This window comes from Agelaius tricolor, unplaced genomic scaffold (genome assembly GCF_023055355.1).
Source record: "Agelaius tricolor isolate 1412-34295 unplaced genomic scaffold, bAgeTri1.0.p SCAF_5, whole genome shotgun sequence".
Lineage (NCBI taxonomy): Eukaryota > Metazoa > Chordata > Aves > Passeriformes > Icteridae > Agelaius > Agelaius tricolor.
In genome coordinates, this window is record NW_027269265.1 from 38,604,485 (window position 1) to 38,618,857 (window position 14,373).

The following is a 14,373-nucleotide window of genomic DNA, read 5'->3' on the forward strand; positions in this document are numbered from 1 at the left end:
CAATGGGACCCCAGCAGCCTGCCTGCACGGCCATCACCTCTGAACTGGAGCCTCTGTCTTAGCATAGACTCAGTTTAATCACACCCAAGTAGAAGAAGACGTGGTTTCATGTGGCAGTGCTGCAGCTTGTCCTTGAAAGACTTGACTTTTTAAGACTCTTGGGAATAAAAGCCAGCTCTGAGGCCCCATGGGACACCAGCCTCACTTCTGCAGGGAGGAGGACGAGGATGGTTTGCCAGGAGCAAGTGTTGAGGCTTTATTTGGGAAAGGGCTGTGAAGACATTGCTCGTCACTGTAAAGCCAAGGCAGCTCCACCTCACCAGTCCCTAGCAGGCAGCTTTTGTTTAATACAGCCCAAGCTCACAGACACTGTGCTGCTGCTGCACTAAGCAAGATCAGCGGGTTAGATCAGATGTAGACACTGCTAGAGCCATGGTGGAGCAGGGCTGAGCTGGAGCAGGCCTCTTCCAGACGACTCCTCGGTAGATAGGAGGCAGTGGAAATGCTGGCTCTGTGGTTGTTTGGGAGGTGCACTGGCATGCCTGCAGCAGGAGGGCTGTACACCATCGTTTTCAGATAATCCTTCAGATAATCCTAGATAGTCACTAGCCCAAAATGTTCCTGCAAGGGTGGAGGTACTTGGAAGTAAGCCCAGCTTGAGCAGGTCTCCATGTGCCCTCTGCCGGGCAGCATCAGCTGGGAGGCACCCACAGAGTCAGAGCCAGAGAGATTGTCTGAACTGAGCACAGCCCCTTTTGGAGCTAAAATTTATTTCTCCTAACGTAGTGCCCTTCTCTCTGCCAAGAAAATGAGCCAGGATGTTACACAGTCCTTGCGCAGAGCCATGCTCAGACACCCCTCCTGGGGCTGGGAACTTGCTATGGGCACTGCTACAACCCCTGTGCCTGTGGGACCCACTGTCCCCTCCTGGTACATACAGCTAAGGAGACAAGATATTTTACTGTGTTTTATTTAGTAAAATGTTAAAATAAATAAATACAAATTGATCAGATGCTCTGTACCCCCTCCCCCCAACTTTAATTTGCTAAAATCTAAACACATTTGTACCAAAACTGAAACCACAAGGAACTTGAAGGCAGCAGATACTGCAGATCACTATGAGCATCAGGCTAAAAAAAATAGAGATATTTAAAAAACCCAAACCAGTTCACAAGTGGGTGTTCTCATGGTGTGATTCTGTGACAATAGAGCAGTACCAGTCAGAAAGGGCATTTTACACCAGGGCCTGCAAGGAAGGGAGATGGGTGGGGAATGGTACAGCACAGGTGCCACTGGCTGGCTCATGGAGGACAGAGCCCGTGGCTTTGCCATTAGCTTTGCCAGTCTCCAGCTGGGAGAGAAGCTGCCATCATCCAGTGCAGCACCAGGCCCGTGGCTACAGGGACAGCACTGCCAGAACTGGGAGCTGGTCACCAAAATCCCCTGGAGAAATCAGACAGACTGGGAGAAGGACCAGGCTCAGACACAGAGCCCTTCAGGGTGAGCTCCTTCAGGGTGAGCTCCTGTTCCAGGCCCATGCCAGGACTCCCACTTTACAGCTCAGTCTTGGTGAAACACTAGGTGGGCACGGGGGAATGGGATGAAGCATGGCACACAGGTGAGGTGGTGGCATCAATAAATCTACAGATATGGTGCTGCTGTGACTGCAGGAACATGAAGCCATGATTGGAGCCTGAGTATTTTCTCTTGAACAAGCAGAGGGTTGTTCACAACCCTCCTGCCCTCAGCTGCAGACATGGGGGGTGTTTGCAGAGCAGAGCCAGTCAGCTCGCTAAGGAGAACTGGGCATAGGCAGCCACCCCATTGCTGCTCCAGGCCTTGCAGGTGGCAGCAGCTCACCACCACCTGTGTCCACTGCTGTTGACACAGCAAAGTTGTTTCCTTCCTCCACAGGAGCCTGGACAGGTCGGCACTAGCAGGCTCCCCTGCTTCGTGCTGTTATCTTGTTTAATCTTTGCTCAATGGAGTTTGGAACACATGCTTTGCTCCTGTGGGGCTGTGAGAGGAAGCCAAGACACCTCTGACCGTGTAAGATGGCACCTGGGGGGACCCTGCAGCTGTAATTGGAGTGAAGCAGCTTGTGGGATATGACTGCTGCTGGCTCTGCAGGGGCTGCCAGGAAGCTTGTGCAGAAGCAAAAACCTTCTTTAAGGAGGGTCTTGGCTGCCTGTCACATAAGACATCAGGAGCAACTCAGAGACAACACACCTTCTGGAAGGGCGAGCGGACAGGTAAGACACTGCCTGGCTCTAGAGTCAATCACTGTTTTGATGTCAGTGATAATTTAAGTGAAGAAACATAAGAGACTATGATTAGAAATCACACATTAGCCCAGAACAAGCAGAAACGTGCAGCCTCCCACCGCACCCAGCACGGGGCTTCTTTCAACAGTGCCTACCCCAGTGCCTGCAGCCATGGAAATCTGCTCTTCCAGAGTCAGAACTGCCAGTACCTGCCTTACAGAGGGGAACATGAGGCACAAAGCAATCTCTTTTCCTACCCCAGCAATTCTGGCCCCACCTGAGACACCAATAACAAGCTTGGATAACAAGCCAGAGGAACCCCTGCCCTTACACGTGCACAGCATGTACCCAGTGCTGCTGCAGTATCAAACCTCAGTGCTGGGGATCCAAAATCAAGGGTGGTCACAGAACACAGCCCCAGGAGCTGCCCTGTGACACTGCCTCCCTTCCCCACCTGAGCTATAGCCCCAAGGCTCACTAAGTTCTGATTGCTCACTGAGAAAAGTGTTCTCAAAGTACAAAGGCAACAATACTTCATTTGTTTTCCAACAGAACAGATGTAAGAAGGCTGGTCACAAAAGGACAGGGATTGGTTGAGGTTTATTTTTGCCAGTGTAAATTTAGGGAAAAGAAAAAAGATGCAAAAGCTAGTGCTGAGCTGATTGATACTGCTCACTGCTGCTGCTGCCTTTCTGTGCCAGCTCTCCACCCACGACAGAGCCACGCTCTCAAGGCTTTTGAGTTCCCCAGGCACTCCTGATAGTAAGCAAGTCCTTAAGTGCTTCTTCCTTTCTAGAACTAAGGACTGGGCTGAGTTTCTCCATCTGAAGCCTTTGACACCTGCTAGGATACTAGAGAGAGAACAGGCATGGAGCTTGCCCCTGGTTACACAGGAGAGCTGGGACAGCTGCTTTCCCAGGAGGGTGCCCCATGGTCTGGCTGCTGAGTGTAGCTGAGGGGCAGGCCCTCAGCTCCTCACAGGTTACATTGAACTTAACACATGTCCCTTGTTTAGATGCACTGGGGAAATGTCCCTTTCCGTGTGTCCCTAAAGAAACCAGATCCTGAGAAAACAGGGAGTCATTGCTCACACAGAGGGATTTTGGCACAGAACTGCCATATATGACAGCCCAGAGAGCAGGGATCTTCCACAGCTACTTCAGGAGGTGGCTGAGAAGTACCTGAATCACACATCCTACTCCATATCATCTCTTTCATTCACACAGAACCCAAGACCTCTGGGAGCTGATGCTGGTTTCAGCTAGGCTCATTGTAACACTTGAACTAGGAAGGTGCAACCACACCAGCAGAGCTGAACCTTTAGCTAGTTTTGGAAATGCTTATAGCCAAGAAAACGTTTATTTAATACAGTCCAGATTAGAGTAAGCTCTAGCTGCCTCAAGGTCTGCTTGATCTGCTTTATCCCCATGTTGTAGCTTAAAGTCAAATAAGGTTCTTATCAGGATGGGATCACTCAGCAGCAGAAGCAGAGCTAGGGATGTGCCTATTTCCTTTCCAATCTGCACCTAAGTAGCTCTTTTCTCTCACCACACCTGCTCCTTTTGGAATACAGACCATCCCATGTCAGAAATTGAGGTAGGATAAAAGAGTTTTGTTCTACTCTTTCCACTGAACTTTCAAACACTGTAACTACAGGAATACCTATCTACTCAGAAGGGAGACCTGTCTCACTCCTGGATTTTTCCTACCCTCACTTTCTCACCTAATATGGAGAGACCTCCATATTTTTTCTCTCTGTTCTGCTTTACTCCAAGTAATCTTTGTTTCCTTTGCTGCTCCTGCTTTTTCTCTCTTCCTTTCCATCTCCAGCCCTGTACCACTTCTCAAAAGAGGCTTCTGACCTTTAATCTGTCCCTTGCAGCATCCACCTCTGGCCAAGGGAAATGGGAAGCCCTGGCCTGGCTGTTCACATGAGATACACTCCAAGGACTTGCACAGCACAGTGATTTCCACAGCAGCCATGCTCTTGGCAAGCCTCTGTTCTGTTCACTAGTCAGGTATTTCAGTAATACTGACAGGAACACAGACAGACTCCCACACAGGTAAGCTCTTGGTTTTCTGATACAAGCCCACAATTAAATTAACCTCTGGGAGAGGCATTTGTCTTTTCATGGGTCTTTAATTACCAAGCTTACCAGTGCATGGTATAAATAATTTTCTTTATTGGCAAGTTGATCAACTATGTGCTCAGCCTATACAAGACACAGTGATGCAGAAAGTTCTTGTCCCAGGTAAGAGAGAAACAGGAGGGGAATGGGAACTAAGGGTAAAGGATAGAGGGACTCATAGTACTTTTCAAGTATTACATTCCATTCTGTAGGAGTTACAAACAGGACTGAGGCTTAAAGAAGAGAGCAATAACTTGCTCTCTGAGCAAGAGAGCAATAACTTGGAGACAAGACATCTGCAGCTCTCCCTTTTCCTGATCCCATCTGATTTTTGGGTCATCCTCTGGTCCATGTCTGACCACTGAAAACAAGGATCCAGCAGCATGTCACTGCAAGGTTTGCTCACACGTCCTCAGAGACCAGTACCTAGCTGGCTGCTGGAGGGTTCTTTGGACCTTTTGCCTTCTGAATGCCAGAAACTACAGAATCCATAGTGCTTGGGATTGGACTTTGCTGAGGTAGTTTGTTGGCCAGGCAAGCCTAAGCGCCAAATGAATCAGCTGCACAACAAAACATCTTCCTCTTTCTCCAGGTTCCTGACTCCTACATGCTCATCAGAAAACTCTTTGCAGTAATCCAGCAAAGTTTAACTTGCATTGGATCTCTAGAATTCCAAGGGAGGACAACAGGAGGTGAAGAAGAGTCAAAACGATTCTAAAAAGACACAAGGAGCCCTGCCCAAAGGGGCATGTCCACAAGGAAGTGTAATACTGGAATTTTGGTGGTTGTCTGAGCAGCTCACTGAGAGAGGCCCTCAGTAAAAGAGTGAATTTTGGTCTAACATCTTAATATGTTATTTTAAAACCACATTTCATTAAAAGCATGTATTCATCATCTGTGCTTCAGAATCAAAGACGGTGCAACCCAGCTGAGGAAAAGAAAAGAGAGAAACACGTGCACTGCAAATTCACAAATTCTGTATCCACATGAGAAAGAAATTTCAGAGTTTATTTCCTGTACTGTGGGCTGCCACAGCTTGATGGGGCTAAGAGGGAGGTTTCACCTCAGGTTCTCCTGAATGCTGACCATGCTGCTTTTCAGGGCTCTCTCTGCAACAGTACAGGGAAGATTATTTGAAGCCAAGGCAGTCAGAATTAGGTTTCACATTTCTAGACATTTGGAGTACAGATTTGCTTTCTTAAGTCTAGCAAAGCTAAAATGCAATATTACTTTTTCTGCCAACAATAAAACCAATAGATCCACCCATAAAATTATCACTTCTTTAATTTCAAGGTTTTTAATTCATATCCCCACTGACAGAAACCTGCTTGCAACATAGAACAAAGCCCTGTTTTGCTCATGCAAAACATTAGTTCATCCTACCAATATGGTAACTCCTGGATAATGATGTCTTGGAAGAATCAGCCATGCTACTCACCCTACCTTCCAATCATCCCTAGAAGTATTGCATCCTCCATGTTTTGTACAGCAGCAAACCCACTGCTGGCTCTGAACAAAGACAATGAAAACACCACTGATGATACCAATACTTCTATCCAGGTCACAGGCTCACTTTTCCACTCTGACCACAACACACCTTTCCTGCAGTTTAAAGAACAGCCAGAGAAGGGGAAAAGAAACTTCTGCAAAGCTTGCTCTATTTCTGAGCAAAGGAGCAGGGTGACTTCTTAAAGCCCTTAGCACTGGGCTGAGAGCCAGGAACATCTTTGATATGATACTCCTTTGTGGTCTCATTTCTTCCCTTATAACAGAGATTTAAAAGCCACTTGTTTCCCACCAATGACAAGCAATGACATAAGAATTAGTTAATATCTTGATGGTCGTTTGGAAAAACAAAACCACAGCCAGTGTGACAGCTTCCCAAAGAGCAGAAGTTTCAGTACAAACTCATTCTATCTCAAATATTACATGAGAAAAAACCCCAAACCAATATGAACCCAAAAGAAAAGTTTGATCATTAAGCTGTCACAGTTTAAATTTCTCCCTTGATTGGAAGCTCTTACAGCAGCTAGGAACAAAAACCATTTTCCTCTCTATTTAGCAAACACCAATTGCCCTTCCACCCTATTGTTGGTAATTAGGTAGAGATAACCCAAATTCACTGTGTCTACACAGCAGCATCATTGCCAGTGTCAGTGCAGCCCTAGGAATGCTCCTTGCCTATTGGCTAATACTGTTGCAGAGCCAGGAGAAAAGCATCCCAACAGGATCAGTGAGAGAGAAAGAAAACTACCTAAGCAGCATCAAAAAGTCTAAGATAATTTTTCTGCCAAGTAATGATTAACTAAAGGCATCCTTTTACAGTCTGGAACACAAATGCTGTAACAAAAGGGATACAAAATCTGTACCTATCTACTTGGGCTCTGGAGACAAGCAGATGCCTCAGGAAAGCAGTAATAGCTGTTTTAACATCTCCTGGCTGATTAACTTTGTGCAAATTTAAATATGGCTACTAGTGAATTTCATTCCCATCCTCTCCTGAATCAGCAAAGAAAACAGAAGGACTATTGAGTCTCCAGGCACAGCCTCCTACCTCCAAATAGTGCACTGCTTTCAAGAGAGCTCAGGTTAACACAGAAGGAAGAGAACAAGAACCACAAAGACTCAGCACACCTATCCCTGGAGACGGTCTCTTAGCAGGAATGCTCAATGCTTCAGAAGATGTTGTTAAGAATCACCCAAATGTTCAGCTGAAGACCAACATGCTCCAGAAGGCAGCTTCTCTTAATACCTGGCTGTTTGTTAGCTGGTGGCTCATATTTTATAGAAGGCTCATGTTCAGTTTGTTTTTTCTCTTCAACCCTTGAAACAGACAGTCCTTTGTTTAAATGCTGTAGGTTGCTGGCCTAGTACTGCCCAATGGTAATGACCCCATTGGTAACTGGATTGATGGAAGGACATTTTTAGTATGATCCATTTTGACAGTGTCTGCCCAGCTGTCTCCCTGCCACTTCTGCTAACTTATCCTCCCAGCTCTGCTAGTTCCAGAACAGAACTCACACATCAAAAGACAGAGTTAGGGTTATCACTGGTTCAGCTCAGAAGTGTGTGTAAGAGTCCTTTCCCAGCTTAGACAAATGTGAGAACTCAGGATAACAGTTCTGATCCCAGAGCTGAAAATAGTGCAAACTCCTACAGAAGGAATAGAAGACCTTAAAGGGCGGAAGGGCAACCTAAAGGAGCGGGAATAAAACAGCTCCAAGAGCCCCACAGAAGCCCACTTGGCTGGGGCAGCAAAGAAACTCTCTCAGGCTATGTGGTGTCTGGAGTATTCACTTGCTCAGAAATGCATCCTCGAAATGCAAAGCTTTTCTATCTTCCACTATGAACAGCTGAGCAGGTCTGCCTCACCACCCAACACATGCTCTCAAGGCCACCACACTGGGGACACAGCCTCACCTGGTTGTGTGGGCAGTGGCTCACTCTGCTCCCATGGGAAGTAAGGAAGTAAAGGTAGTTTTCCTGATACTTCCAGTGGAAATGGCCTTTGCCCAAACATGTAAATGCAGCAGTGAAACCAGACAGCTCTGGAACACAGAATCATCACCCTAAACTGAGCCAGACCCCACAATCAGGAAGCACAAGGCAAGCTCTGCTGTCCAGAGTGAAAAGATTATACATTAGAGATGAACTTCTTGAACAAGAGGAGATAACAGAGGGTGATTTCAGTGCAACTCACTGTCTCTCATTCTCAAGCTCCAGTCAGTCTGTGTGACAGAACTATGAAAGCCTTACACGAGCACACTGCCAATTGCTTTTCTCTGGGTTACAAACACATGGAAGAATGGGAGAGAGATGGTAACAGCAGAGACAAGCCTGGGAGATCCTCCAGTGGGATGAGATCCAGCACTGTAGGATTTGATTCTCTTTAGACTTTAGCCAGTAGATGTATGGTAGAACCTATGGAAACTGTCCCATTAGATTTTAGAACACAAACACAGCAGAATGTCATCATAAATAAGCAAAGTCTGTGTTAAAAAATTCTAAGTACACAGCATTTTCTCCAGTTCTGACACCTTTTTAATAGAAATCACTTGTTTAGGAAACAAATAGCACTTTTGTAATTTTTTTTTTACAATGTTTCTTACCTTGATCTTATTTTAAGTAACACTAGGAAGACCTCAATATCTTTTATTTTCCTTTTTAATTTAAAAAAGTTGGTTTTTTTTCCCCCAGATACAAAGATTTTGCCCTTGCATAAAAAAACAGTGCCCAAAACGATGACACAAGGACTCACAAAGACTCACTGTATCTCACTGACACTATTACTTCTAATCTATACCATGCAAGGTCCCATCTACCTCTTTAATTAGACTGTCAGCCTGAAAAACAGCTTTTCTATTCCTTATTTAGTTCTTGTTACCAAAAGAAGAGAAAGGAAGTGAAAGAAAAGGACATTTCTCTGTTGAGTTCACACATCTGGGTTATGTGCTACTTTGTTCAGGATACCTGCGTCGTTTATAAATACAGAAAAGGGATGGAATCTCATTTTCAAGTAATTGATGCACATTTTCTCTTGGGACACCTCCATCCAATGCTCCAAGCTGACCCTGGCCCTCTCTTTTCCCATTCCCAAAACAGACTTTCTGGATGAGTGTGAGGACCCATAGGCTCTCAGGCACATGGCGTGATTCTTGGGGTGTCCTGTAGGGCCAGGAGTTGGACTCGGTGATCCTGACTCAGCATATCCTATGATTCTATGTGCTGGTTACTCAGTGAAAAGTCCATCTCTTTTCCTTTTGTACATCTCCTGTCTAAACAATAGTAAATACTGCTTATTTGATAGACTTGTCCCTTCTGGGCACTGGGATTTGATAATTTATATTTCTGGTTTTTTGGTTTAATAGTACTGAGAGTTTAGAAACAGGAAAAGCCCATAGGCTCTTTGGACTTGTTTTTGTTTTCCCCTAGCTAAACAAACTGTTCTGCAAATAGGAACTTGAAACCTGCTCTCCTCCCTTATCCCTGCTCCTCACCCCAAACAAAAATAAAACAAACCTATAGTGGCTGTGGAGGCTGCTGCAGGCACACACTGGTGTAAAATATAGAGAGAGTAAATATATTATTTCACTTGGCATGGTGCTGGCAAAGAACCCCCAGCTGGCACTATTCATGTAACATGATCCAAACTTCGCATGTACACACAGAATAAGAAGGATCGATTGGCAAACTCCAGTGCCGCCTGGCACAAGCATCTTCACGCTCTCTCTGGAACCAAAGAACTAAAGAATTCTGCACTTTCCAGAAGAAATCCAGTTTTGCTTTTCTAGAGTTTCTTTATTTTGCTCTTTCTCCTCGCCGCCACCTCCCTTGGCTCCTTCTTAACTTGGCTGTGTTATTTAGTCTCATCGCCCTTGTTACAGTTCACCATGCAGCTCTGGGAAGGGGAGGGGGCTAAGGTGGAGGTGGCAGCATTAGTATTGTTAGTGGAGTCCATGCCGTTGGAGATGGCTACTGAATTGACCTCAGAGTTTATGGGTTTTGAAAGGTCGATGCCTTGGATGAGGCGGATCAGCTGTTTTACCTTCTCCAAGGAGCTGTGCATCTCCTTCTGTTTTGCAAGGATGGTATTCTTCATTTCCATGCATTTCTACAGCAAAGCAGAAAACCAGTAATAAGTTCGAGCTTATGAATGAAAAGAAGGCAAGCGAAGGAATATGATGTTCACAGATCTAAATGTAAGTACCCAGAAAAAACTGCAGCTGCAACTTCACTTTTCCAGCCTAGAAGAAAAGAGTCTCTAGGCTGTGTTCAGAGGAGAATTCATATTTGCAGGCTGAGGAAATAAAATAGCTGTCACCTGGTATGGCTCCCTTTCATTCCAAGGTGTTGTGCAAATGAACACAGACAGCTCTGTCCTTTTGTGTTTCTTTTGAAGGAAAACTTCCAAGTGTATGTTCTTACAATTCTTTCTATTAGTATTGCATTACTGAAATTTCTTTAACTCAGATCTGCAAGCTCAGGCATCCCACCGCAGCTGACTGCTGACAGTGTGCGTGCAAACCATTAATGGGATACAGCCTTTGCTTTCACATACATTTTAGCAGGAACATCACTTCCTCTCTCAATAAGTAAAAGGGCACTTGAAAAGGAAACCAAACTCCTCTTCACTTGAAAATCTTATTTTGTGGCCACTTCATTCTCTTAGAAGTGGTAGTAACATAGCTAGCTCATCAGCTAAGTGCCAGGGCAAGGTAACTTTAAAAAAAGCCCACAGATGATGTTTCAAGAGTGAAAAACTGCTTATATGTATATTTGAAACTCACAAAAATGAGGAAACAGTAGCTATGTCTGGTACATTCAGGTTTTTACATGAAGATGGCAATCTTCCTACATTTTTAAAATCTTTTATCCACACTGATCTCCAGATACATTTAGCTGTAATGTTTTCACATGTAGCTCATGGCATCATAATAACCCTAAAGCATCTAGACCTAATATGCCTGTTTTGGACAGGTCCAATATGAACATTCTCCTTGCCCACTGCCAATCCCTCATGTTAAGGCCTTGTATCTGCCTGGGTACACCACTCAGAAATGGTGATAGTTGTCTAGTACTGCTCAGGTTACACTCAGCTACTGCTAACCAGAAGGTGACAGTCCACAGAACTGTTAGCCAGCCCCTCACAATCATTTTATTTGTATTGACAGCACTGAGGGGTCTGTAAAAATGGGACACTTTTGCTCTAATAGGCAAAGACAGGAAAAGTGCAGCCTGGAAAGTGCATCTGTATCTAAAAAGTCTGTAATTATGAATCCAACCTTAGAGATGTTGCCACACAGGAGATTATATTTTCATTATGTGATACTGACTAGGGCTGCACCAAGAAGGAGCTCAAACTTTACACTGGCATCTCAAGAGACTAATCTGCACATTAAGGTGAGAAGAGTGACCAAATCAATATGTATGTTCCAATTACTGCAATAAACTAAGGTAGAAGCCAAGATTTCTGGTTTGAAGTATGACATTGTCTAGTTAATATCATGCAGAGGCATGTGCAGTGTCCAGCTGCTGACTGCCAAGGCAACACAGCAAGGTCCTGAGAGTCAGCCACAAGGAAATGGTCACTTTTGCATCAGAAAGGTCTGGAGAGTGCACCAAGGCTGAAACTGTCACTACACACAGAGACCAAACCATTCTTGTTAAAGTGAGCCACTAGAGCTGGACTCCATCTACTGCCCACAGACAAAACCACTCTGGGTCATTTTTGTCACCTGCTGATGTGAAATGTCACCATACATCTACCTACATGTTCAGCAAGGATCATGTATGAGAGACTCAATGTAAGCATATGTTGCCTTTATTTCATTCCTGCTCCTCAAAGTCCTAAAAAGCAAAGGAAAGCACTCACTCAATTCTAAATAAATCCAGTGGATGACAGGTCTAGTAGATGGAGTTGCTCTGTAATAGTTTTCTCCCTGCATTGTGGCACCAGAACACAGGTCAAGGGTTATTTGGGAGGACAATACTCACTGTTATAGAATTGCTGAGCTGTTTGACCTTCTGCTCTAGTTGTTCTCTTTCCTGTTTTAAATCTGAACTCCATTTAAGTAGTTTCTGTTTTTCCTCTTCTTTTGCTGCAAAACAGAATATTAAACAGAATATTTTAAATATTTCTCTTACAATAGTGGATAGAGGGTCTAAACTGCTTCATGTAAAGGGGGGAATTGTGTTTAAACCAATGCTTAACAACTTGTGCACTGAATCACTCCCAAAATTTTACCTACATGCACGAGCATGACAGACTTAAGAAATATTTAGACTGCTATTTTCACTTCACTAGTGATTAAGGTTATTTCCTTTTGTATGACAAAATTTCCTTTTGTAAAGGAAGTACCATTCTATCCCACTCCAAAAATAACATCTTCCATTATTAAAAGTGAAAGAAAAGTGTTCATCATTTTCTTACCTGCTTTATATGCAATATATGAATGAACAATTGCTAAAGTTCCTGGCCATGGGATTGCTTCCTCCTTCTTTAGCATCTGAAAGAAAATTTTCATAGAGATTTAGCTGGTAAAAAACCTACCTCAGAGAAAGTAAAAAGGAGAGAGAGAAAGAGGGAAAGATTGAGGATTTTCTTTCATGGCCACCATTAGCCTCAGCACTGTTAACAAGAAGCTTCACAGACCTGATCTGAGATTTAACAGAAGGAATTATTCACAACTGCATTGTGGCTCCCACAAAGCAAGCCTATTTCTTACAAATGTCAGCATTTTCCTAAATTCCCTCCATAGCCACAAATAAAGTCTGCTAATGATACTGAACAACTTAAAAGAGGAATGAAAGGATAGTATATCTGAACACAAAACTTGCCAGGAGACATAAAAATTACTTCATGGTTCAGTCAAATTGCTGATCTTAGTTGTTGTGGGAAAGAAGTTTTCATGCTGCAGCTGAATCTCCGCACCCTAGATTCAAACATCACACTTCTGGCTAATAAAACACGAAACTGTCCCATCACTCCTTCTTATCAGAATCATCTTAATAGACTTGTCAAACTCTCTTTATAAGGGTAAGCACCATTTATGTCTTTCAGATCCTTCCTACATTTTGCTTCCTAACAAACTTTAAGAGGAAAGACACATATTTTTAGTACAGGATCAGAGTGGTGTCTCAGAATACAGAGGACTTGGTCAGTTTACAGTGAAGTTCCTCAGATTTCCTCCTTAATTTTGTTGGAAGCTATCACAGAAACATGAAGAGGAGGGATAAGGTGGGAGTAGGCAAGAGCAGGAGTATCCAAGTCAAATACTCCCTCCTCTCTGGCAACTACTGACCAAGTCACTTGAGTTTTGCATTTTCATTCTTTTGAGCAGCACATCATAGGTCAGGCTGTTTTCTCATGCTACCACTGGTACACCAAAGGCCACGTGGCTGACCAAGCAATGAGCTGTGTTAGACAGGACACAGCTCCAGACTGCCTATTATCAACAACCCTTTGCATCTCCTAGAGCTCCAAGGAAGGGTTAGGAATACAACAGTTTACTTCTTCATCTTGTATGCAATCTCAATGCAATTATAAACAAAATATTAAAATATAACCTGCTCACTTCAACTGTATATTTTCAGAGAATGATCTAGAAGGAAACTCTTCACCTATACTCAATATACTGATGCTGGATGATATTATTGAAGAGATCACTGAAGACAGTGATCAGACCTTCTAATGTTTGATTTATATAAGCAAGCAGGGGCTTATATTTGCTCTATCCATTGAGGTGGGCTTGTGCAAATGCTTTATTTATTTGTCCAGAAGAATATACTAATAACTTTTGAAGTAACAATGAGCTTAAAATGAACAGCAGAATTTCTATGGGTGGTAGATAATCTTTCAAAAAGTCCGCATACTTTGATCCAGAAAAAGAGTAAAAAGATAAGGGTAACAAATAGAGACCATGAATTAAGAAGCAAGACTTGACAGTTTTGTATTAGCACACATTCCAACAGAGGTAATTCAATGAAATTCACACAAGCCTTATTGCACACAAAATAGATTTGTTCAGTGTCAGGCTGTCTTGGTCTAAGTAACCCAAGCAATCTGGTTATTTTCTTTAACACCAAAAAATCTTCACATGCATTGCACATAACTCCCTGTCTGTCAAACAATACCTGGTCTTGACATTTGGGACAGATCCACATGCCCTTAGGAATGGTTTTCAGAGGTGGGTCCAGACAATCCAGGTGATAAACACGTGAACATGTGTCACACATCAGCAACTGCCCGCTTTTTCTGCAAACACTGCAAAAATCCTCATGGATATCACCCTACAAAATTAAGGGGAAAGGGTTTGGGTGAGAGAATGCAAGAGAGAAGGCAAAAAGTGAACTTTGACATTTGATATCTATATCTTAGTTGAATTCAAGGTTTACAGCACCAACTATTTTTAAGGTGATTCCAAAAGGTCAAGCCCTTTTTAGACTGTGAAACAAGAAAACCATGCCAGATGTCAGAAACA

General features: G+C 43.7%; 1 protein-coding gene across 10 annotated transcripts in view; it reads right to left on the bottom strand.

The window, feature by feature from the left end:
• Positions 1 to 954: 954 nt before the first annotated feature.
• The window catches only part of PHF21A (PHD finger protein 21A), a 132,384-nt gene continuing 118,965 nt past the window's right edge, over positions 955 to 14,373 (bottom strand). For all 10 annotated transcript variants that reach the window (XM_071427410.1, XM_071427403.1, XM_071427405.1 and 7 more), the window contains 4 exons: positions 14,027 to 14,182; positions 12,324 to 12,399; positions 11,888 to 11,991; positions 955 to 10,004 (listed from right to left, as the gene is read on the bottom strand). In XM_071427410.1, coding sequence (XP_071283511.1) covers positions 9,750 to 10,004; positions 11,888 to 11,991; positions 12,324 to 12,399; positions 14,027 to 14,182 — 591 coding nt within the window. In that variant the 3' untranslated portion in view covers positions 955 to 9,749. The remainder of the gene's footprint in view (positions 10,005 to 11,887; positions 11,992 to 12,323; positions 12,400 to 14,026; positions 14,183 to 14,373) is intronic.